The sequence below is a fragment of the Alligator sinensis genome, unplaced genomic scaffold, assembly GCF_000455745.1.
Source record: "Alligator sinensis unplaced genomic scaffold, ASM45574v1 scaffold392_1, whole genome shotgun sequence".
NCBI lineage: Eukaryota > Metazoa > Chordata > Crocodylia > Alligatoridae > Alligator > Alligator sinensis.
In genome coordinates this window covers 3,419,092-3,444,187 of record NW_005841898.1, presented here as the reverse complement: position 1 = coordinate 3,444,187, position 25,096 = coordinate 3,419,092, and the positions used below count along the sequence as shown (strand labels likewise).

Genomic DNA, 25,096 nt, shown 5'->3' with positions numbered 1-25,096 from the left:
CCCCCCGGGTCATTCTTGATAGTCAATTGGGTAATAGTAAAATAAATTCTAAGTGCCTATACATTTTGGTATTTGACTTTGTTTTTTTATCATAGAATATCAGAGCTTCCCCTGCCCTCTTCGCTCACTGGGATGCAGGTCCAGGTCCCTCACTACCAAGCCACAGCCCCCCCTACTCAGTAGCCCTGCCAGAGGGGATCCCCAGCTGCCAGGGCTATGGGGCCATAGACCTGGATCTGCAGCCCCCTACCCCCAACAGCAGTGCATCTGTGGGAGGTGGCTGCTGCTTCAGCGAAGCAGAGCTTGGCTCCCCATTCCCGTCAGGCAGCATGGCCAGAGTGGAGCCCATTGGCGAGGGGAGGGGAGGCATCTACAGACTTGCACTCACCACCCTGTTGACCTCCCCCTGGGGCCTCCATGGCCCAGTGGGTGGGACACGGAATGGCAAGGTGGAGCAGGGCCAGGTGGGGAAGCTTCTTGCTTCTGCTAGGAGCTTTGTGCCATCTTGGCAAGGTGCCCCCTGCCTGCAGCAGCGAGGGGGACAATTCCATGCCGCCACCCCTGCTGCTGGTGGGTGGGCGGGGGCGCTTCACCAGGGTGGCTTAGGGCTCGGAGCGGCAAGGTACTTCCCCACACTGCCCCATTGTGCCTAGCTGCGCCATGTCCTGCCCACTGAGCTGTGGAAACCCCAGGAGGACGTCAGCAGGGTGGGAAGCCCACAGTGGGCAGCCTGCCCCTTGCAAAAATCTGGGGGGCACATGCCCCCATGCATCCCTGGGAGTGTACACAGTGGCAGGGAGCCAGCCCCACCCCCTGGATGAGCAGCCCATGGCTCCATCCTACTTCCTGCTTCCTGTGGCTGCGCCTTCCTGACCTGGGCCCCAAACCCCATGCACCACACACGTTGGGCAGCAGCAGTGGTCACACCCTCAGCACTGCCCAACTCCCTCCCTCCTTATGAGGCCCTTAAACCCCCCTCCCCTCTAGGCTGCCTGGCAGCTGTGTGCATGTGTAAACATGCACATGCACATGGTGCCCGCTGCCTGACCACCCTCTTCCTGCTCCCTTCAACCCCTGCAGGCCGGAACTTTCCCAGTCTGTAGAGAACTCTTTGCAAAAGTGGAAAACCCATGTATTTCTCTGTTGAAATGAAAAATCCAAATTTGTCTTGGTTAAAAGGGACAATCTGCTTTCACCCCCCCCGCGCAAATGTTCCTGTGGGAAATAGAAGACCTGGATCCCTGCTTATTACCGTGAATCTACCTGGGAAAGAATAAGATAGTATCAGAATAAAGAGAAAAAATCAGTTTCCTTGGTTACGCTCACCAAGTCACACTGAATATTGAAGACTGAGGACAAAGTTTAAAATAAATTTGATATGAAAGTTTGTCAGTAGGTGTGTTGCTAACCCTGGGGGTAATTTGTAGACTGGAAGGATACAAACTGTAAAATCACCAATCTGCATGGTATATGCTCATATCAAGTTTTGAGAAGTTTTTCATTTCAGCAGTAGTAAACAACTGCAAGTGCTAGACTATTTGCTCGTAATAGGCTACAACCTCAAGTGTTTGATTCTAGCTTCAATTTCCTCCTTGAAACGATTTTGTTTTGGAAAGAATTAAATATTCTTGTCTGTTGCACCTTTTTTATTTAATTGACTTCAGCTTACTAGCTGAGGCTTGAGTATCAGTTTCCTTTCTTTTCAGAGAGTGAACTTTGAAGCAGTTTCTGAAAGTGAGGGGGAGGTGCACTCAAACCACTTGGTAAAGATTAAAACGTTAAATGCATGAGCTAGCCAGCCGCAAAGATGAATAACCAGCTCCTCACTAGAGTTTGCACCACCTGAAAATTAGAAGTAGCATTAGAATGTTCTTAAACCGAGGTTAAAGAGACCTTGTCTTCAAGTTACCTGATAAAAGCTGTTTTTACAGTATTCTAACCCTTGATAAATATTGGTCGGGTGTCAATTATTGAAATGTGAGTTTTGTTTTACAGTTTCATTCTCAGCACAGTGATTGTGGCTCTGTAGTAAATATGGCTAATGTTATGTAGTACTTTTTATGTTTTGCCTCCTAAGAAGGGACAAAGGGGCAGGAGCAATTCCCATTGACTGTGACTAGACATAAACTGGCTCAATCCTGTGGTGATCTATCCAAGCTACTGCTCAGTCTATGGCGGTCTTGGCTAGGGACTCCCTAGCCAAAGCTGAGCCTGGCTTCCCCACAGCTTCATTTATTTTCTCTCTCTCTCCTTATGTATTTTGGTTGTTGTTTGTTTCCAAATGGGATCCTGAAGATGGTAACAAGGTTCCCTCTAAGGTGTGCGCGTGCCCCAGCCTCCACCCCTGCCTTGCCTCACCTTGGGGAGGAGCCGCTGCCTGCCCTGAGTGAGGCTCCGCCAGCTCCAGGACACTGCTCTGCTCCCCTGCATGGCCTTGGGGAGTGAGGAGGCATGTGGCGTTGGGGCCGGGGAGCGGAGTAGTGTCCTGGAGCCGGCAGAGCTTCACTGGGGCAGGCAGCGGCTGGCGTGCCCCAGCCTCCACCCCTGCCTTGCCTCACCTTGGGGAGGAGCCGCTGCCTGCCCTGAGTGAGGCTCCGCCAGCTCCAGGACACTGCTCTGCTCCCCTGCATGGCCTTGGGGAGTGAGGAGGCATGTGGCGTTGGGGCCGGGGAGCGGAGTAGTGTCCTGGAGCCGGCAGAGCTTCACTGGGGCAGGCAGCGGCTGGGGCCCAAGGTGAGGCAAGGCAGGGATGGAGGCTGGGCCTGGGGGCTGGCACGGGCTCCGCCGGCTCCAGGGAAGTGCTCCACTCCTTGGCCCTGATGCGGGGGAGTGGAGCACTTCCCCAGAGCCGGCTCTAGCCCCCAGCCTCTCGGCTCCGGCCTCTTGGCTCTCGCCTTCAGCCTCCGGCCCCCAGCCTCCAGGCCTCGGCTTGCAGCCCCCAGCCCTCGGCTCTCTTCGGTAAGTGTCCCACGCCAGACCAAGGCGGTGCTCTCACGAACCGCTACTCCTTAGAGGGAATATTGGACAGGGCCTTCCCCCAGAATTTAGAAGTATGTTGCCAGAGATATTTATGATCTGTATATAACACTCTTACTTGCATTCCCATTGTTATGACTTTTTGGGGATATCCTTTCCTAGCAATGGTAGATTTTTAGAGCTCCCAGTGTCACTTTCAGATGTAGCTTTTTCACATTCACAACACGGGGCAACTCTATTTACTGGATATTTTCTATGAGAAAACTGCATAGGGATTTTCATTGTTTGAGAGTAGAGACTCCATGTTTGCCACCCTTGACTGATACCCCTGCTGCCACTTGGAGCCTGGGCCTGGTCCCCAGTGCCCCCTGCCAGCCCAGGGCTGCTCTGCCCTGGCTCAGAGCACTGCAGTCTTAGGTGCATGTGTAAATGCTTCACCTGGGAACAGTTGACTCTGGTGTGATGTGTGCTGGAGTTTATTGCTCTGCCTTAATGCACAGTGGGTGCATCTGCACGTGAAATTATCTGATAGTCGCCTCATAGCTGCTGCCCACAATGTTAGATTAATTTGTTAATGGTAATCACTTTTTTAATGTTCTATTTTTTCCCTCTCTAAGATCATGGTATAATAGTACACTCACACATTTAGTATTGCATGTTCTGAAATACAAATACATTGAACAATGATGTTTTAATATGTGAATAAGGTTTAATTTTCTTTTCCATGACTGAGCAAACGTTTCATTTTGACCTAGTATTAATATGGTGTGTCTGGTATTTGTTGATGATGGTTTTTATGTTTTTTTCTGAGACAATAATTGATGAACAACACTTTATTAAAATACTATGTAATTGCAAAATCATAACCGAGAAAGTGAAACAGTGCCATACATTGAATTGGTATTACTTGCAATGTTTTTTTTCCTGTCCAATATCTTTAAGGCGGTGTAAAGCAAATTTACTAAGTGAATTAAAGGCTGAATTAGTAAGTTCTGCTGTGGGGTATGCAATATACAGTAGTTACAAATGTAGAGCCTATGGCTCTATAAACGTGAGACCCATTCAGGCTCTGTGCTAGAGATAGGTTCTGTAGTACTCTAAGACTGGATTGCAGCATTTGCATTTTATATTTCAGCAGCAGAAATAACCTAAAAATCATGCAAATGTTCATTTTGTTTCATGAGTACTGAATTTCTGAGACAAAAATAACTGGTGTTGTTTTCCATCAAATCTAATGATAGCAGCTTATAATATTTGGTATAGGGAAAGGGCAGGACTTTTTTTCTCTACACTTATCATATACTTTCAGACCTGTTTAAAAAAAAGAGAGAAACATGAGAAAAAAAAAATCCTTTAGTTAAAATAATGGAATGGGTGACAGGAAATCTGGGTTCTTGACATAGTTGTGTACTGCGTTTACTTGAATCCAAGGCAGAAGTCGTGTCCGTTTTCCCCCCAGCCCCGTCCTCCCCCCCTTCAACATCGGGGGAGGTAGGGGGCAGGTGAGTGCTGCAGCTCTGAGTTCAGCCCCAACCTGGTCTCACGGTTGGAGTCTCAGCTGCAGCTGCTGCTTTCCCCTTATTGTGGCTTATCCTTGTTTATGGCTCCAGCTTCAACACTGTCCCAGCCTGGGACATGGAGTGGCTTTGGTCCCTTCCAGCCAGGCAGCAGCTCTGCCTCTGACCTGGGATTGGAGCTGCTACTGCTGCTGCAACTGCTGCTGCCTGGCCAGTCAGGGCCAGAGCCAGGGCTGTCACTAAGGGAAAGCATGGTGGTGGGAGCAAATGGCAGTGGGGTGCAGGCACTGGAGGGTGTCGGGAGATGCAAAGGAACCAGGGGGCCAAATGGCTGGTGGGGAAAAGTGTGTGTGGACAGTTTTTTGTGGGGAAGGGAGACGGGTGGCAAGGGGCCAATTACAGGGGTCAGACCAGTCGACTTCCCTGCTTCTTTCCCCTTTCCCACTGCTGCCACCCTGCTGCATCTTTCTCCACTACAGTGGCAGGAGGGACCAATTTAAGGTGATCCTACATTGATTAGATTCTATACATGGAAAATTATAAATTGTATAAGTTTTCCACACGTCAAATCTAATTACTCAGGGGATCTGAAATCAGAAGTGATCTTGGATTCAGGTAAATTACAATATTTCTGGTGTGAAATGGGACAGATCACTTAATTTTTCTGTGCTTCAATTCCCCTGTGTAAAATGTGAACACTGATCCTTCCTTATAAGACAGCAGTGTTGCACAGATAATTGTGATGACTGGAATCACATACTGTAAATACTTGGATAGAGGAAATTGCAGTGAACTGGAGATGAACCTGCTCAAACAAATGCTAGTATGATATTAAAGGCTAAGTTTAGAAATTCTGTTTGTATATAAACAAACAAGTATGATCTAGACTATGCAGCTGTTGCTTGTGACGGTTTTCATTATCTTGGGTGAAGTCTGAAGAATTCAATTAAATGAGTGGGAAGAAAATGTTTCTAATATTTGGGTTGCAGTGCTCTTTTATTCCAGTATATGAGAGAATACTTGAAAATAATTCATTCCTACTAGGCACAGGCATATTTTGAAAAAATATTTTAAATGAAAGATGTTATTTTTTTAATTGGCATTTATCATTATCATTATTAACAATTGTATGTATTTATTTATTTATTTATTAGCAAGACTGATATTGAACCACGATGGCTGCTGCAGTCATAGACAGTCCTCCAAACCCAAGCTGCAAAATTATGACTTTTAGGCCTTCAATGGGTGAATTCAGGGAGTTCAACAAGTACCTAGCCTACATGGAATCGCAAGGTGCTCATCGTGCTGGAGTTGCAAAGGTGAGGATCTTAAAAATACAAGAATAATTTTTTCGAACAATGTCTGCCCTCCCAGACTTTGTGTATTTATTGCTTGGAAAAAGAATAAAATGGGTTAGCTTGGGGGTTGGCAACATTTTTGGGCTGAGTGCTAAAAACACCCACAACCTCAACTTGTAAGATGCTGGTATACTTGGGGGGGTGGGGGTGGCGCGGGAGCTGTAAGGGGCCTAATCCTTGTGGCAGTGCAGCCCCAACCCCTTCCCCACTGTCCTCCCCAAGATGCATGTGCCAAGGAAAATGCCTTTGCATGCCCTGCACTGGCATCCATGCCAGGGGTTGCCTACCCCTGAGCTAGCTCATATGTTTCACGTAAACAAATAAAAAAGATCATGTTCTCCACAGACCAATCAGTTGTTACTTGCTGTTAGCCTGAAATAGAACCCCAAAAAAGACTATGTTATTGAGGCTGATCAAGGCAGTGAAATCTAAAATAGAGAATTCAAACATCAGAGGGTGCTAGTATACTAGATATAGGGCTCAAATTCTGCAAATACTTATAGGAGTGTGTAGACACAGATAAGTCAGTGGATCTACTCATAAATATATTGAAGCACCCACCATCCTCAGTGTCTACAGAATTTCAGGTAGACAGTATCTGAAATTCTTGACTTATTAAAGTGATTACTATGTCTCCTATTCAAGAGATGCAATAAATAGTTAGGATGTAACAAGAATACAAGACATAACTATACATAAGCTACCATAGAAATGCCATTTGCTTGAGCAAAGATCTATTCTAGGCCTTGCAGTAGGTCAGTTTCCACTAGTGAAAAGAAACTGGTGCTGCAAATTTAAGTCAGCTGTGCATTAGACCATGTACAGTATGCTAAAAAATATCTCTGCTATTTATATATCTTCTGTTACTCCATAGACGACGTTTAAGTGTTCACAGTAGGGGGGCACAACTTTGTACCACCGCCCCTGCTGCTGCTGGGCACTGGCTCTGGGCCTGCACCTTGCTGTCAACACAGAAATCTGGGGGTGCATGTGCCCCCCACCTATGCATTGCCTATGTATTACTCTTAAACCAAGCTATGCCTGACCTCACACATGATGATCTAGAAACCTTAGCTCAGTCACCTTGTGCACTCACTAAGAAAGGCTGACTTCATTATTTGTTTTTTAACCTACTATTGCAAACTGAAAATATTAAAAAAATTATTACACTGATTTGAAAACCATGATCCTATGAAAAAATTGTGTGCACTTTTTTTGTGGGCCTCAGTATGCACTTGGATTACATTTTCAAACTTTCCTCTTTCAGCATGAGGGCAGAAAACTTTTGTCTTTTTTTAAAGCTGTAATTATCAAGTAAGTTTCATAGTGATGGCAGTCAGGTGTTCTGGCTGAGCTGCTATTCTCTAGTCTGAAACCATAAAACAGTAGTGTATTTTGCATGTCTTCTGTCTTGTTATTGTTCAGCAGATTCATCACTATTTGAAGTGTTACCAGAAAGGGATTTATTTAGATCAGGGGTATCCAACTTTTTTGAATGTGGGGCCAGATCACGAACTTTTTATCACCCAGTGGGCTGGTGAGCCTTATTCAAAGACCTCACAGGAAGTGGTATCACATCAGGAAGTGATGTCACGTGACCTTTGAGACCAATGAAGTTGCAGAAAGTGACAATAAAATGGGTCCAAATACCCAGTTCAAAACTCTCCCTCTATAGCATCCACCTCTGCCACTGTTCGGGACAGAATACTGAGCTAGATGGACCCTGGGGCTGACCAAGCATGGCACTTTTTATGCTCTTATGTTCTTTGGCTGAGCTTCCAAACTATGGCTGAGATTTTCAAAAGGGGTAGATAGGCATGTTACAAAGTTGTCATAAAAGATTTGGAGCCCTCTAAATCCCATTCATTTTAATGGAAGTTGGCCTTTTGACACATTTTTAAAAATCTCAGCCCAAGGTGCCAACCAAATAAGTCAAAATATATTTTGCATTTCTATGCAGTGCATCTATGTAGGGCTCTCCAAGCATTTTACAAACATGAAATGAACCTCAGGATGAGCCCAGCCAGAGGAGCAGGGGCTCAGCTGCATTTTCCCCTGCCTGCACTGGTCAGTCCTGAGCAGCACATGGCTCCGCCGCCGCTTCTGCTGGCCGGTGCAGACCCGGCCAGGCTCCTCCAGGCCCCAGCAGCACATGGGAAGCCAGCTTCAGCTGCATGCTGCTCCGGATGGGACAGACCTGCCCAGGTTGGCACCAGCCAGCAGAGGCGGCGGGGAAGCCGTGTGCCGCTCGGGACTGACTGGCACAGGGAGGGGGGAAGTGCAGCTGAGCCCCTGCCGCTGCGGGCGGGCTCGTCCTGTCCCGAGCGGCATATGGCTCCGCCGCCGCTTCTGCTGGCCGGTGCAGACCCGGCCAGGCTCCTCCAGGCCCCAGCAGCACATGGGAAGCCAGCTTCAGCTGCATGCTGCTCCGGATGGGACAGACCTGCCCAGGTTGGCACCAGCCAGCAGAGGCGGCGGGGAAGCCGTGTGCCGCTCGGGACTGACTGGCACAGGGAGGGGGGAAGTGCAGCTGAGCCCCTGCCGCTGCGGGCGGGCTCGTCCTGTCCCGAGCGGCATATGGCTCCGCCGCCGCTTCTGCTGGCCGGTGCAGACCCGGCCAGGCTCCTCCAGGCCCCAGCAGCACATGGGAAGCCAGCTTCAGCTGCATGCTGCTCCGGATGGGACAGACCTGCCCAGGTTGGCACCAGCCAGCAGAGGCGGCGGGGAAGCCGTGTGCCGCTCGGGACTGACTGGCACAGGTAGGGGGAAAGTGCAGCTGAGCCCCTGCTGCTCCAGCTGGGCTTATCCTGTCCCAAGTGGCACATGGCTACTCCTCTTCCCACACGCACCACGTCGGCAACGTCAAGCTGATGCGGTGCGTGTGGGAACCTTGTCCCTTCCCCAGCCCTTCAACAGCCATTAGGAAGCTGCTGAGGGGCTGGGGGAGGGCCAAGGGATGGGTACGAAAGTAAACAGTGTTTACTTTCGTTTCCTGTCGCAGCACTGCGGGCCACAGAAAACAGCTTGGTGGGCTGCATGGCGGCCTGTGGGCCGTATGTTGGACAAGCCTGATCTAGATGTTTCTTTATGGAATACAGAATAGATTAAAAATGTTTGGGGTGCTAGGAATGGTTGTGTGTGTATTTTTTAAATAGGAAACGTCTATAAATACAATTTTCCTACTTCTGGCAATAAATTGCATCCCATCTTATGGGGATCAAGTCAGAGAAACTGGAACTGTTCTTAGCATACTCATGAATGTCAGTGTTCTGTGTATACACGCGTGTGTGTGATATCGAAGATAAACACTTGTCCAGTGCACCATGTTTATATTTGAGGGTCCCACTGTATTAGCCAGCACTTATAGTTCAGATCTGTTCAGGAGAAAATAAAGTATTTTTTGTTTAGCAAGAAAATAAACTACCCCGGTTTCTATAGTCTTTATCGCACTTCATATCACAATTCATATCCTGACCATCCAAATCTTGGGCTTAAAAATATGCATGCCTCCAATGGACTGTCCAATTGCATGTTGCGTTCAGGAGTCCCATGTTTCAGGGGATGGTCTATGCAGTTCATTTACATCTAGAGCCAGAAAAAGTGAGACCAGGCTTTCCTGGGCAAATCTACAGGATCCACATCTAATCCTGAATGTAAAAACAGTTTTCTGCCACATGTCCTCCAGCATCAGCTTAGAAAGTAAGACCACCCATGTCCTTGGCTCTACTAGATCCTTTGATAGGCTGCAGCTCTAAGGCTGGTTCTCAAGGGAGAACCTCTCCCTGTTTTGGAGATCCAGAAGGGGTCATGCTTCACCTCTTGCCATACTTGCTACATTCTGAGAGAGCCTGATCCAATGGGCTAAGTACAGACAGGCAAAAATTTCAAGGCTGAATCGATTCAATCTTTTCAGGTTTCTCTAAACTGTATAGATTGAACTGATTAATGAAGTCAACTGACATTCACTTTTGAAACTGGAAAGGCAGCCAGACCGCTGCAGTAACCCAGACCAAAAACCGGGGATGCTAGATCATGCCTACCAGCCATTGCCAAGGGCACCTGAATGCAGCCTAGCAGGACTCATTCTTGATTTGCTGCCTAGCACATGCCCCCAACCCCTGCTGGCCCCCCAGGGGGGAACAGTCCTTTTAGCCCCAGGCTGGCTGGATCCCTGTGCCTCAGTGGGTGTTCCCCACTCCTGGCAGGGTCCCCTCAGCCCCAGTGAAGAGCTGGGATTCCCCCTTCCCACCCCTCGGTATGGTACCACATGGCTTGGTCCCACTCCTACATGTGGTAGGGGAACAGTCCCTCCATCCAGGCACCGGCCAATCTCCCAGCCCAGCCCCTGGTGCAGAGAGGGGATTTCTCCTTCCCACCCCTTAGTACGGTTCAGGCTTGACCCTGTCCCCACAGGTGTGTGTATGTGTGGGGGGTGGGGGGGTGGGGCTGGCTGGCAGGGAACAGCCCTTCCAGCTGGGGACTGGCTGGATCCCTGAGCTTCAGTGGGCATTACCCACTCCCAACAGGGTCCTGGAGCCCTGCCCTTGGTGCAGAGAGGGTATTCTCCCTTCCACCCTTCAGAGGCAGGGGCAGCTGGTGAAGGGGAAGGGCTAAGGGATCCCAGCCAGCTCTCTAGGCTGTAGGGGGACAAAAAGCCCTGGGGAGAAGGGGCTTTTCCCTGTGCTTTTCAAGCCGCAGCTGGGGGACCGCTGCTGGGCTGGGTGGGTGTATTCCCCTGCCCTGACAGCAACTTGGAGGTAATGGCAGCTGACTGGGTTATGGGGCTAAAGTGATTTCAGCCCAGCTCGAGGGTGCGGTGGGGGGGTGATAAGCCCCACAGAGGGTGCTTTCCCCCCACTGTGTGCTGTTCAGACCTGGCCTAATGGGGGCTGGTTTTTTTTCCCCTGCCCCCATCTCACTGTGTTGACGGACCCAAGCAGAGGCTTTACTGCCTCAGCTCTGTGACAACTGGGGTGTGGGGCCAGCCTTGTTCCTGTGGAGCAGACAGCACAACCCAGCACTGCAAAGCATCCTGGGATGCTGGGGGACTGAGTTAACTTGAGTCAGGAGGGGATCTGGGACAGAAGCTCCATAAATCAGTTTGACCTAAATCAGTTAAGTCTCAATACATTCATCAAGGTTTATCTTAAACTAGTTTTGACCATTTTGAAAGCAGGTTATTTGTACAGAACTTCTGTTCTGTTACAGATTGAAACTGATTTCTGATCACTTAAACTGGTTTATGTGCAACTTTTGTCCCTAGTCATAATGTTCCTGTGGAAGCACATAGAAGCCAAAACTGCATGTCCCTGTTTGGTAACCACCAAAGCTTGTAGAGCACTGATATTTCAGCATTGTTTGGCTCCGTGTGCTTCATAGGAAGCCTGGGATATGTTCCATAGCTATTCCTTGGATTTGCCACTTTGGACAATTAGCCTCGTGGCTTCCATTCTGACTTCCATTATTGACAGCTCCTGAAAGCAGAAATTTACCAAACCTGAAAGTCTGCAGATATCAGTAGGTAGACTGTCTAAAGCAGTCAAAACCGTTGCTAAATCATTTTACACATAGTAATTCTCCTCAGGTTGAGAGGCTGCTTGGATACAGATTCAGGAATAGATGCCTTTCAAAGTTCTAGTTCACTGTTGTTCTCTGTACCAGGTGAGGTCCTCATCCCTCTGTGGTCTTGCCATATGGATTATTTTGTTGGTTTTCAGCATCTGATGCGAGTCAGGCCCTTCAGATCAGAGGAAGGAAGTGAGCCTACTTGTAAACTGGTTGATGCATATCAGCACACTGGCTTCACTTAAGAGCTGTTTTTTATTAATGAGACATTGGTCTAGAAGACTCCTCCTCTTGCTTTGCAACTAAGAGGAGGGTAGATTAAATGCACAAGGTCCTCCCTTGCTGGGCTGTGTACTTTTTCCCCAGATTGTACCCTACTTCCAAGGGTACTTGCCACAAATAGAAGGCCATGTAGCTACTCTCTACTCCTAAAGAAAAGCAAGGCCAAATGCAGGGATCTCTTTGGCCATATGTCTTGTTGGCTGGTTTCCAGCTACGGATAGCTAGTTATAAAGTCCTTTTGGCCCAATATGACATTCTATATGTATGAATTCATTACTAGTATACTGGACTCTTCACCAGAGGAATCCAAAGAAGTCATGTCGTGTGGCTAAATCGTCCCTACAAGTTACTCTGGCAGAGGTGGATGCTGCTTCCTGTTTGATGACTGTGGCTGATTTTTTTTTTTGCTGCAGGGTTCTGGATTTCCAACATAAATTGAAAATACCATGCAAGTTCCCCTTAGAGGGAAAGGAACTTTTCAGGATCAAAACAGATGAGGCTTTTCACATGCTAAAGGATTCCAGAGCCATTTTATATTTCCTTTTAATCTGAATATGGTAGAGTATCAGATCTTAAACCTGTAAATATATCCATCAGGTTAGTCAAAGTCCACCTAGCTGTTATCCATCATCTTCCAGAACAATCACATTTCTCACTCAGCAGGCTTTATATTCCTCAAAGGAGTAATTATGCCCTTCCTCTGATAACAGATCTTTCATCTCTGAGTTGACCCCAAATCTACAGGGATGTGTTCCATATCCTACATACTCTTTATGAAACAGTTTTTTTCTGATGGCTATTGCTTCAGCAAGGATAGCAAGTCTGATCCAAGTCCTTATGGTCCTCTTTGTGCTGTCTTCTGTCCAGATAGAGTATTCTTTAGGATGCATCCCAGGCTCCTGACCAAGGTATTCCTGATATCCATTAGTCAGCAAAATACTTTTCTGGTACTTTTCCCAAAACCTTACTTCTTCAGAGTTGAGACATAATTGAACATACTTGATGTGGAAATAACTTTGTTCTTCTACTTGACAAGGGGTAAGCCTTTCAGAGAGTCTCTGCCTATTTATCTCTCTTTAGTTATGAGGTCAGAAGTCTCAACAGTTTATTCAGGAAGTCTGTCAAATAGGAAAGGGGGTTGTGTCGAGCTGTTACAGGATGGCCAGAATGGTACTACTTCCTGTGATCGGAGCTTCTACCAGAGTACAAGCAACCTCTGTAACTTCCCTATGTTATGTCTCCATAACAGATACCTTCAGGGCTGCTACCTGGAGCTCTAGTCTTTCCTCCATTATAAGGATATTGCAGGAGTTACTGGAGTAGATGGAGGGGTTTGGGTTGTAGCCATGTTGGTCTAAGGACAAGGTTCCTTGGGTGAATTTGGTATCTTTTATTAGACCAACCCAAATGGTTGGAGAATAGTTATTAAGCAAGCTTTCGGGTTCAAAAATCCTTCGTCAGGCTCAGGAAGCTGCAGCAGTTGGTGTGTGCTCTTCTTGGATGGAATGAAAAGTAAAGAAGCCAGGGGCTGGGCTGGGCTGGGGAGTCAGTTGCCAGGCAGATTATAATGTATCAAAAATCCAATGTCTATGTTTAGTCCCTGATCTCTAGTATCCAGCAGGTTGATGAAATGGAGCTCATAGGCTCGTCTCTGGGAAGTGTTGTGTAAATTTCCCTTGAGGAGCAGGACTGAGAGATTGGAGAGAGAGTGGCCCTCCTGTGAGAACTGTGCCCCCACTGGTAATTGAGTGTTTCTGTCTTTGATGAATTTCCGGTGTGCATTCATTCTGGTGTGCAGTTGTTGTTTGGTCTCTCCTACATATCTTCCATCAGGGCATTTGGTGCATTGGATGAGGTATATTACATTTCTGGAGGTGCAGCTGTAAGATCCTGGGATGCTGATGGCTCTGTTGTGGGGTGTAGTAATAGTGGGGGTGGTGGAGATGTGTTGGCAGGTTTTGCATTTCTTGTCCTGGCACAGTCTGGATCCTTTTGGTGTGTTCTGGGCTTGAGGAAGTTTGCTTCTGGTGATGAGGTTGGCGAGGTTCGGTGCTTGTCTGAAGGCTAGGATGGGTGGCTCTGGGAAGATCTTTTTAAGAATAGGGTCTTTTTCTAATATGGGTTGCAATTTTTTGAGGATTTTCCGTACAGGTTCAAGGGATGGGTGATAGGTCATAACCAGCGGTGTGCGATTTGTGGGTGTTTTTCTTCTGTACTGCAGCAGTTCTTCACGTGGTATCCAGGTGTCTCTTTCAAATGTGCGATCTACCTCTCTGGAGGAGTGTCCTTGCTGGGTGAAAGCCTTTTTAAGATTGGTGAGGTGGCGATCCCAGGAGTAGATGGAGCAATTTGGTATAGCAGTCCTTTTAGTGGCTCTTTTCCTATAAACTCCAAAACCTACATCAGGACATTCAGTCACTGATTTGGAGTTGCCCACAGTAAGGAGAGAGACCAAATTTACTTACCAGAAATGAAATATGAATTTTCATTTCTACCTAGGAGAACTTTTACAATCTTTACAGTCTCCTATGCCTGATGAAGGGCGCCTAAAAACTTGCAAATAAAGATTTTATTTTTTTTATTTTTGCAAATATCTAGTTGGTCTAATAAAAGTTACAGCAAAATCTCTGTTATCTGGCATTTGAGTAACTGGAACACTCTAACTGGAATTTCTGGTTAGAGGCTGCTGCTACCACCCTGCGCTACAGCCACTCCACTTGAGGCTGCTGCTGCCACCCCAACTCCTCCATCCCTCCCCCCTTGCTCCATGTCCAGCTGAAAACTGCTGGCCTCAGGTAACCAGCATTTTTAGATACTTGGCACCCCACCATTCCTCACTCATGCTGGATAACAGGGACTTTACTGTATCACCTCTGCCATAAGTTTTGATTCGTTTTGCCTCTAGACCAATACAGCTACAACCTGGATACCTTACCAGTAACTGGAATTGTTCAAGATGCATTGTACATAAACACATCCACCTCCTGTCTTCCTTCTACCTTTTCTTTTGGAGTAATGTACAATTTAGGACTCTCTATTTGAGAGGACAGTGAAGGGCAGAAAGCATGGTTTGCCCTTTATCCTCCTTGGCATGGAGCTAAAAGTGGCCAGCTTCAGGCCTGTGGAGGACATACATACATGCTGAAAATGTACACATTGTCATCGTATCTCAAACAACTTCAGTTGTTGGTAAGGAATATCTTTCATACAGTCCTTGCAACATTCCCTGCTTATCATATTATTTGTTTTCAGGGGTTGAACCAATGGGAAGCCTGATCTTAAAGGGGGCTTACTTCTACTCTAACAGGCCTGTTTTGGTGTACTTAAAATTAAACGTATGCTTAAGCATTTGGTTGGATCAAGGCCAGGGTGCTTAGCAACTTTGAGGCTAGAGCCCTACGATGGTGGGAGAATAGGAATTATTAACTACTTGGTCTCCTTCTGAGTAGTAACTTTTGGTCTGTCATTGAGTGATGAGGAATTTGGGGATTTGTTCACTGTATTTTTAGCATCCATGGCCTTTTTAGATCTTCATGATCTTAGGGTATGGAGCAGGGGTGGGCAAAATAAGGCCCGTGGGCCGAATTCAGCCTGTGGAGGGGCTTTGTCTGGCTCGCAGAGGGTCCCTCTGTCCTGCCTGGCCCAGGCATTGTCCCACAGTGGTGTGTCCTGCTCGCCCCCTAGGCACCCAGTGGGGCTGAGGTGGCTCTGCACTGGACTGCCTTTCTAGATAGCTCAGGCATTGGCAGCTCTGGTCCAGCCCTGTGCTACTGATGGGGACCTGTGCAGCCCTGCCCCGCCCCATGCCTGCTGCAGACTCGCCTGGTCACGCTGAACAGCTGCAGCAGCAACGGCACTGGCAGGGCAGAAGTGTGCTCCATGTGAGGGAAAAGTGGCCCCTCCTGCTCAGCGCTGCCCAGTGCTTCCCGCAGCAGTCACACAGAGCCCATGCTGGGCTGCCCTGTGGCTCCTCTGTGCTGCCCTGTGGGACAGCCCAGAGGCAGCACAGAGCAGCTCAGCGCAGGATCCATGTGGCTGCTGCAGGAAGTGCTGGGCAGTGTTGAGGGGGAGGGTGGCTGCTTTTCCCCCACACCAAGCATGCTTCGGCCCGGCCAGCACTGCTGCTGATGCAGCTGTTCCACGTGAGCAGACGAGTCTGCAGCAGGCATGAGGTGGGTTGGGGCTGTGCGCAGGTCCCCACCAGTAGTGAGGGGCTGGGGCCAGAGCTGCCAATGCCTGGGCTGCCTAGAAAGGTCATCCAGTACAGAGATGCCTCATGCTGCCGCCTCCCTGGGCATGCAGTGAGGTTGAGTTTGAAAGGTCAAACTCCTTAAATAAAATATGTTCCTGTTTGCAATACCCTATGTTCTTTTAAAACCTATTCTGATATCTGAATACCAGTAATTGAAAGCACAAGTCACCTGCTAAAACTTAGGAGTTGAGAAGCACACTCTTTTGTTGTGCTCCAAACATGAGCCTTTTTTCATGATGTAGTCAGTTAAACACACAGTTCACTGTGACATTTAGTTTAGTACAGGCAACCCCCGCTTAGCACTCTTAATTGGTTCCTGAAAAACTGAGTGTTAAGTGGAACCAAAAGTATCTGATGATCCAAGATGGTGATCGCAAGTGTTTTTAATGATCCAAGATGGTGACAGCGAGATTTATAACAAAACTCATTGAGTGCTAAGTGAAATTGGGTATCAATTTAAAATAAGCATTGTAGACAGTCCTTGACTTGCAACATTTCTAGTTACAACATTTTGCACTTACAACGTTTATAAATTGACACCATTTCAACTTTTTGACGTAAGTTTTGACTTTTTGATTTTGGCTTGATCCGATGCAACGCAACTCCAGCAAACAAGTTATCTGTGTTGCCCATCTCCTTGGAGAACATCTATCCAAATTTCCTTGGACACTTTCTTTAAGAAACCAGACAAGGCTCCAGAAAAACCTGCAGCCAAGACTCCTGAAAAGACTCCGGCCAAGACCCCTTCAAAAAGTCCAACCAAGAGCCCTTCAAAAAGTCCAGCAAAGTCACCTCAAAGAAGTCCTTCCAAATCAACGTGATTGCTATTTACAACATAAATATATTAATGTAGCTATATTACTCATCTATAATTGATTGAGTTTAAAATTCTGGGTTATTTTTTTGGTGAAAATAGGGTTTCGGATTTGGTTCAGGAACCAATCCCCCATTTATAACATTGTTTTCTATGGGAAAATCAGTTCTGAGTTACAACATTTTGACTTAAGACGCTGTTTTCAGGAACCAATTTTGTCGTAAGTCTGAGGACTGCCTGTATAGTGAAATAGCACTAAGCGAAACAGCATTAAGCGAGGGTTGCCTGTACTATGACTTGTAGCAGGACTATGTATTTGGTAACAGCCATTAGAATAGCTTAGTTCTGAGGTTCTCAGGAGAGAGGCTGTTGCACACAGGGGGGCTGCTGAGAATACAGTTGTGGTGTTGCTGGAGGGGTGTGTAACAGAAGAAAGCTAATGAGATCTGGAACTGGTGAGCTAGTCGCAAACAAAGACAATTAACAGAATGAAGACCTCTGAGACCAGAGTGCTTTGTATTTGTAGACTGGGGATTATGGAGGATGTCTGTGGTTTTAGTTTCAACTTCAGGATGTGTTGTTACAAAGACAACAGCAACTCAGAGCAAACTGTCGGTTGTGAGAAAACAGCCAGCTGTGTGTTTCTGAATGTTACCATTTTTTCATTTTAAGATGCAAAAACTCAATATTACCTGTTTCATCTGTACTGAAATTCCCCAAAGCAGCATACAAGGATTATTCCAAGAAGATCAACTGCAAAAGTAACCTCTTCCTGACTGCTTTCGTTTTCCTTGATTGCTTCAGGAAAGAGTAAAAGTACCAGCATACTTGAATTTTGGAATGGTAGTGGCCCCAGCAATGGAGGTGTTTTTGTTTAATGAAAAAGACCTACTAGAATAACAGAAATATTGTGATTCAATCAGCTGGGCATATTTTATGGCAAAAGAGCCTCAGGCAGCAGTGTTGTGTTCAGTCTATGTGACTTTTCATTCAGCCTCATTTATACCCATCCAGGTATGGAACCAGGGAGGAAATGCTGGTGACCTAGCTTTGTTAAAATATTTTTCTGGTTTATTCTGCTATTTCTTCTTTACCCTGCCCTGCCCTCCCCTTTGAAGGAGAGGATAGAGAAAGTTCTCTGTTTCTTTGCATCAAAATACCCTGCTCAAAAATTGAGGTTACCTTGAGAAGAAGGGCTGATGATAACTGAAACGAATGATGAGCATGCAGGAGCAAGAGGAGAGGGTGAGAGCAAGCTTGCTTTTTACCATGTATTTATTTCTTAACAATTCCAACTTCTCTTCTTATACTGACAATCTGCCAAATGAACTGTTTAATGGAGGATCCTAAGGAAGCTTTGGGATAACCCTGGTTTTCTCTGTGGTAACTGACCAGTGGTATAATTGTCAATTATACCAATGTTAAGCACATTTACTCTGAATACTCATTCCTTTACTGAAAGGCAGAGACTGCATAAATAACATAATATATAGCATGCGGTCAGTGTCACTTGTGAGTAAGCAACACTCAATGACCATGTCGTCTTGCATGTTATATTTTAGCCCAAAACTTTGGCCCACAGAACGCAATTTAAAAAATATTGGTCATATTTTGAACATACACAAATGTATATTTTTGTTACCAAATGTAACAGCATTATAATTAGTAACAGTCTTGAATAATTTTAAATAGATTTTAGGGGTTTAGATATATTCTTTAGTCCTTATGTTTTACACTAGCTTTAACAGTCTCTGGGATATACAGATGATGATTAAGGTGGAGGGGGAGAGGTTGAGGTTGAGTTATCTTCGTTTTGTTGTTTCTTGTTTGCCTCAACTGCTGTGATGAGGTATCGGATATAGATAGTAGAGAATATCATTTGGGAGTAAAGCTGCAGGGAATGAATATCACTATAGCTAATAGGAAGGAAGCGGGAATCACAAGATCTGGCATCACACTTGTGACATTGGGGTGTACAGCCATAGAGACTGAATGGCAGATGCTGTGGTATATCATGAGCTTAGTCACCTTCACCTGCTAGACCATCTGCTAGAAAGAACAGGGAAGAAAATTTAAAATTAAATAAAATAAACAAAACTTCAGGTGGCAGCGCGTTAGGGCTGTGCGTAACAGCACCGTTTCGCTTTGACTTGTGCTTTGATGTTTTGATGGAACAGTGTTTCGTTTCGAGTGTAGTTTAGTTTCAAAGGAACTGTTCCATTTTGTTTCATCAAAACAGCTTCAAAATTTCTACACTGTTTCAGTGTTTCAGCCAGGCTATAATAAGCATGAAACTAGAGGAGGAGCAACCTCCTCTGATCACAGGCAGATTGGGGCTGGCACCCCGGGGAGGAGTCCGGCAGAGAGAGCTCCGTAGCCCTCCTGGGGGGTGTGGGCAAGAGGCTACTGCTGCTGCCTCCCTGGGAGCTGAGCCAGTGGAGGGATGCGGAGTCCAGCCCCGGCGCTGCGGTCTGCTACCCCCCCACCAGGCTCAGTTCCATGGGGCCGCAAACGTTTCGACTGGCCTCGTTTTGTTGTGAGGCTGTTTTCAAGCCCTCTGTTTCGTTTAGATTTCGCTGTTTCGAGCTCGAAACGAGTTGAAACAGCATCGAAACGAAACAGCTGGTGAAATTTTGCACAGCCCGATTGCACTTCTGCATGTGGGAAACTTGCTGACTTTCCAGAGGCTATAAGCTGATCCTGAAAAGGTTTTAAAAAAATGAAAACAGATGCCCACACTTAAATATATTACAGTAGTTCTAAGACTATAAGGATTTGTATGTCTGACATTTTCTTACAAGATCCTTGGGTATTTGTGAACTGCTAATGTGACTAATTAATAAAGATAAAATTTTCATCATGAAGCAGCCATCTTGTATGTGGAGGAGCTAGTGACCTGCTGTCTTTTCCTGCAATAGTACCATGTGAAGAAAGAGGCAATTGTACAATGTGATGCCAGTGTGATGGGGGAACTAAAAGAATGAATGAAAACACGTGCAATTCCCAGCAGGTATTGGAGCAAAGTAGACATGAACCCTTTCACTAAAATAACATTAACCACCTCATAATTGTAGGTTACTATTTAGACATCTGGGAACTAGACAGACTGGTGGACACTGTTGCTGGCATTGTCATAGACAAGCCAATTAAGCATTTCAGAAAACATTATTCCAAATTATGTTATTTTTATTCAGCAGACTTCAGTTTACTTGCAGTGAGTGTGCATTTCACCTTGGGATGGAATTTAGTTGCCTGAAATTGCCTTGCCACTAGCTAGTCAAATAGAAAAGCTGACTTTGCAGTAGCAGTTGTTAAAGTTTATTTAAAAAAAAAAAAAAAAAGCTGAATGAAGTAACACTTCTACAGAAAGCCTAGTAGGATTCTTAATGCGTGTAGACATTGGTGTCTACAGGCCCAGCAGTGGTAGAAGAGGTAACAGGCAAAAAGGAAGTAGACATATCCAGGCTAAAACTTGGCAAACTTATGAAATTCCTGACATCTCAGAAGGGCAACTGGGGGACTGTCAAGATCCCTCCTTTCCTCAAGCAAAATTACGCGCTTGAAAGTAAGTTATTTTTGATGGACACACAAATCCTTGTTCGTTATATAGTATCGTAGTGGACAGCTATTTATTTAACTGAAAATTGAAATGCATCCACCTGTTATGACCACAAGACAAAAAAAAATAGATGCAAAAGATGGTGCATTATGAATCTAGCTGTAACTTGATTAGCAGAACATGGGAGGAACACAGGCCACAGGCTGTCGAGTGACTGATGAACAAGGATCTTGATTTTCTCTGATAAACCAAAAATTGGAGATTTTTTTTTAAAAAAAGTAACTCAAAATCCATATTTTTCCATAATTAAAATGAAATGTCATGGATGGATGGATGTAGAAAAATGTGGATTTTGGGTTACTCTTTTTAACCCGGAAATTGAGGATTTTTTTAAATCGGAGAAAACCAGGATCCGTGCTGATGAACACACAATCAAAATGCCACTCCACCTGAAAGAACCAAGTACTAGGCAGTCATTTATTATAAGAGTCTTTCATTTGCATCGTCAAACTGTCTGCAAGGTATACATATCTTATTTTACTAAGATATGGAAGAACAACCTCCCCAGCTCCAGAGGAAAATAGCTTAATTGCCAAACAATCGTGTACTAAAAAAACCCCTTTAATTTAGTGTTTTATGATGATGTAAACTTCAGAGTGTGTCAGACTGTTATGAATGTAAGCTGTTAAGATATTCGTATTTAATTTTACTGTCTCACACACGTGACAAAACAAATGTTACAGTTGCTTTCCAGTACTAGGAACTGTATTGCATGATTATGTTAATGGAAATAAGCGCTACTTTCAGCAAGTGCTTCATGAGAGCATACAGTAAATGTGGAGAAAAGAATAAAGCCTGAAAGTTGCATTATCTGGTGCTTGTTCAGTTTTTATGCCTAAATGTGTACAACTTCAACCTACATATATCAGAATTTAGAATAGACTTAAACTGTCTCCATGCTGTGAAATTGGTACTCCTGATATGAAAAATGTTAGGCTAGAAATAGATGTTGCCGAATGAATTGGATCAGCTGTGCTGCTATGTCTTGTGGCACAGGTGATCTGCTTCACTGGGCAAAACTCACTTTGCCCCTTGAACCACCCTTGATGGTGCAGGACAGTGTGCAGGGGCAATGTGCTCTTCCTGCTTTCCCTGCTTTGTCAGATCTGTGTTCTGGGTCTGGGTGGATGGGGGAGAGTGGGATTTTCCCTCTGCCCAGCCAGACCCAGGGGTTCGGCTGAGCAGGAAAGCACTTTTTCCCTGCTCAGCCAGACCTGGGTCATGAGTCTGGTTGAGCAGGGAAAGCACCAGAGAGGTAACAGATGTCTTTCGCAATAAAGTGGCAGAGCTTATTACCACCTTTTGTTGCGCCACCAATTTCCCTTTTATATGGTAAAACAAAGGTTATTGACATCTGTTTTGCTCAGCATTTGTGCTGCCAGAATTTATATGGTGGCACAAATGAGATGTCAGGCAACATCTGTTTCTACTGTTTGTTTGTCAAAATGTGTGCTAGGACGCTGAATGAGTCGGTGGAAAGGGCACTTTCCTTAGTGTCAATAGCCTTGTATTCAGTACTCAGGTCTGCCACTGACCTGGTGTTCATCACTGGGCAAGTCATATTTCTATCAGTGTTCACGGCCCCAGACTTCATCATGTCTATTTAGAATGTACATTTTTGTGGGTGCGACCCTTTTTTACTGTTTCACAGTCTTAGAACAGTGCCTAGTATAAGAAGGTAAATCTTTTCTGGTGCTTCTGAGCATTACTGTAATATAAATAATAGTATTTTTGCACCATTGAGAGAGGATATTTTGGACGCTATTCACTTACAATATTTCATGGTGGACATTGAGAAAAACAAAATGCAATGACCTTGAATTAAGCAAAAGAATGCAAATGTTGGTATTTAATATTCACATTGTGGAACCAAACCTACGAGTTCATATTTAATAACAATAAACATGGAAATATCTACGCACATATTTGATTTTTATGCATATATTTTGAATGCATGGCTTCTCTGCTTTCAAAGAGGCATTTCATTTCTTATATGTGCATATAATTTTAAGGCTTGTGTGTGAAGCATTAATAGAAATAAGACAAGACAATTGAACATTTGTGTTTCTTTAAGAATGGAAAATATTGGCCCATTTCTTAAGGCCAAACATGGCTAAAGGTCCCATCAAAGTTCATGTGAGACGGGTGGGTGGGAAAGAAGGGCATTTCAACCAGGTAAGAGCTTCAGCATTAAACTGCCTTTTTATATTTCAACTGGAAACATCAAATGCGTTTTAGGAGGAAATGGTTATTTTGGTTCTATAATCTGTTTCACCTATGTTCTAGGTTTGTGTGGTTTCTATTGCAAACAGTGGAAAAATCCTAATTTCAGAGACATGGTCAATTAGATTTTGCTTATAATTTGACCTCCTTGTTGGTATCTGGAGGCAATGGATGATCTCCAAATCTCAATATATCTTAAAAATCTTAGTGCTTTCAGTAAGACATTTTTGAGGCAGACAAAAATCTAATAGCTGCTGGATATATTTTTATCCTACAGTGTTTGTTTTCTGTGAACTTTCAGATATCAGAGAGAAGAAGGATTAACTAATAATCTCATCCTACAGACATGAGTTAACATCATTAATGGTGATACACTAAGCATTGCCATGTTCCAGTGCATTGCTTAACTTAATCCAAACCAGCATTGTAGCATCATAAACAACACTTGCTGTGTTTTAAAAATGCCCTTTTAGAGTAAAGAATTGAAAAAGGAAAACTTTTCAATTCTTCAACGTCTACACCTTTCAAAGTCAATCAATATAATAAATCAATCTGATTCTGAGTCTGTTTGAGGGAGGTTAGGTTTCTGTGGAATTTCTGGTGGCTCTTAATTTAATAGTATAGTGCACATTTGAGTCATTTTACAAATTGGTAATGAGGTGGGCTGATTCTAGGGAGCCTGAAATGAAAGTTAAATCCCAATTACTTATACATTTGTCTATGCACACTTCTTATGCTGTTTTAAGTGTATTGGCTAGAAACTGATAGTTAAATAGTGGGTGCACTAATATTGTATACATTCATGGGAATAATCTGTATGGGTATAGGGCACCCTGTTATGGTTGTATCCCCTATTGGAGTTGTACCAGTGTAACTTTCAGTAACAGTCTGCTCTTACCCTTCATGTTCTAAAAAGAACAGTTGAATTGGATCTAAAACTGTATAGACCAGATTTTCCAAGACATACTGAATACCTCAAGTAGCAGCATGGACAGGGGAAGTCAGCAGATTTCCTGTCACTTTAGGTTAGGTTTTAAAAAGGTGAGTAAATGTCATCTTTGAGTTCTGTGATGCACGTTTGTAGACAAGATTTAAGGCTTTCAGTCAGATGTATTACTTTATCTGTACTAGACTTCATTAAGTGACTTGATTCTTGTAGCTTTTTCAAAAAAAAAATCTGATGAACGTTTTAACAGTTAATGTCATCATGTTGCTTTTCTGAATTTTCAGGTGATCCCACCAAAGGAGTGGAAGCCAAGAAAACATTATGATGACATTGATGATTTGCTGATTCCAGCTCCAATTCAACAGATGGTCACTGGTCAATCAGGGCTTTTCACTCAGTACAACATTCAGAAAAAGCCAATGACTGTGAAGGAGTTCCGGCAACTAGCCAACAGTGACAAGTATGTATATTTGCTATTCTGTGTAGAATTAACATATAACTGCTTCCTTCACTATAACCTTTCTAAACCTTTTTAGACACCAGGCAGTTTTTATCCTTAAGCTTGCATACTAAAAGCCATCCCTGCTTCTCATTTTTCCTCAGCACGCATTGGGGCCGGGGCCGGGGCGGCAGCAGCTGGCTGCCGCTGGCCCCAGCTCTGGGTAGCTGCTGCCAGCTGGGAGCCCAGGCTGCTCCCAGAAAGTTGCTGGGAGGCTGCAAGTCCTGCTGCAAGCAGCCCGCACCATAGCTGGCAGCAGCTACCCCAGAGCTACAAACAGCTGTTGCCTCCCCAGCCCGGCCCCAACGGGTGCAGTGCCAGCATCTGCTGCCTTACCAGAGCCCAGGGCTGGGAGACAGCTGGGGCCGGGGTGGGGAGGCAGCAGCTGTTTGCAGCCTCCTGGCTGCAGCTGGCCCAGGTTCTGGGTAGCTGCTGATAGACACGAAGCCCAGGCTGCTTGAAGCAGGCAACTTCTCTGTGCGGCTCCTCTGTGCGCTGCCGCTCTGGGTTGCACAGGCTGCACGCTGGAGGGCCCAGGGGAGGGCAGCAGGGCTGGGAGCGCAGCGTGTGTGACCCAGAGTGACAGTTCACAGAGGGGCCACACAGGGAAGCTGCCTGCTGCTGCAAGCTCCGTGCTGCTGGGTCACACTTCCCCTGTGAGTATGGGAGCAGTGTGGCTAGCACACAGGGTTGTTCCCCTTGCTGCTGCCCCTGTCTGCAGGGGAAGTGTGGCCAGGGCAGTGGGGAGCTCGGAGCGGCAGGCAGCTTTTTGCGCCCCCCGCTGTGCCCTGCCATGCCCAGTTCCTCATGCTGCTCTGCAGAAATGGTGGCAAGGGCAGCACAGTGGAGAGCATCGCTGGTATCTGCTACCTCTCTGGAGCCTGGGGCTGGGGCTGGGTGTGGGAGGCAGCTAGGGCCGGGGATGGGGCGGGGGAGGCAGCAGCTGTTTGCAGCCTCCTGGCTGCAGCCAGCCTAGGTTCTGGGTAGCTGCTGATAGCCATGGAGTCTGGGCTGGGGGGAAGGGGCAGCAGGACTGGGGGGCCGG

The 25,096-nt window shown here is 45.7% G+C and overlaps 1 protein-coding gene across 9 annotated transcripts in view; it reads left to right on the top strand.

Annotated features, from left to right (window-relative positions):
- The window catches only part of KDM4C (lysine demethylase 4C), a 502,970-nt gene that overhangs the window by 30,368 nt on the left and 447,506 nt on the right, over positions 1–25,096 (top strand). For all 9 annotated transcript variants that reach the window (XM_006018370.3, XM_025197539.1, XM_025197541.1 and 6 more), the window contains exons 3-4: positions 5,648–5,812; positions 23,837–24,012. In XM_006018370.3, coding sequence (XP_006018432.1) covers positions 5,669–5,812; positions 23,837–24,012 — 320 coding nt within the window. In that variant the 5' untranslated portion in view covers positions 5,648–5,668. The remainder of the gene's footprint in view (positions 1–5,647; positions 5,813–23,836; positions 24,013–25,096) is intronic.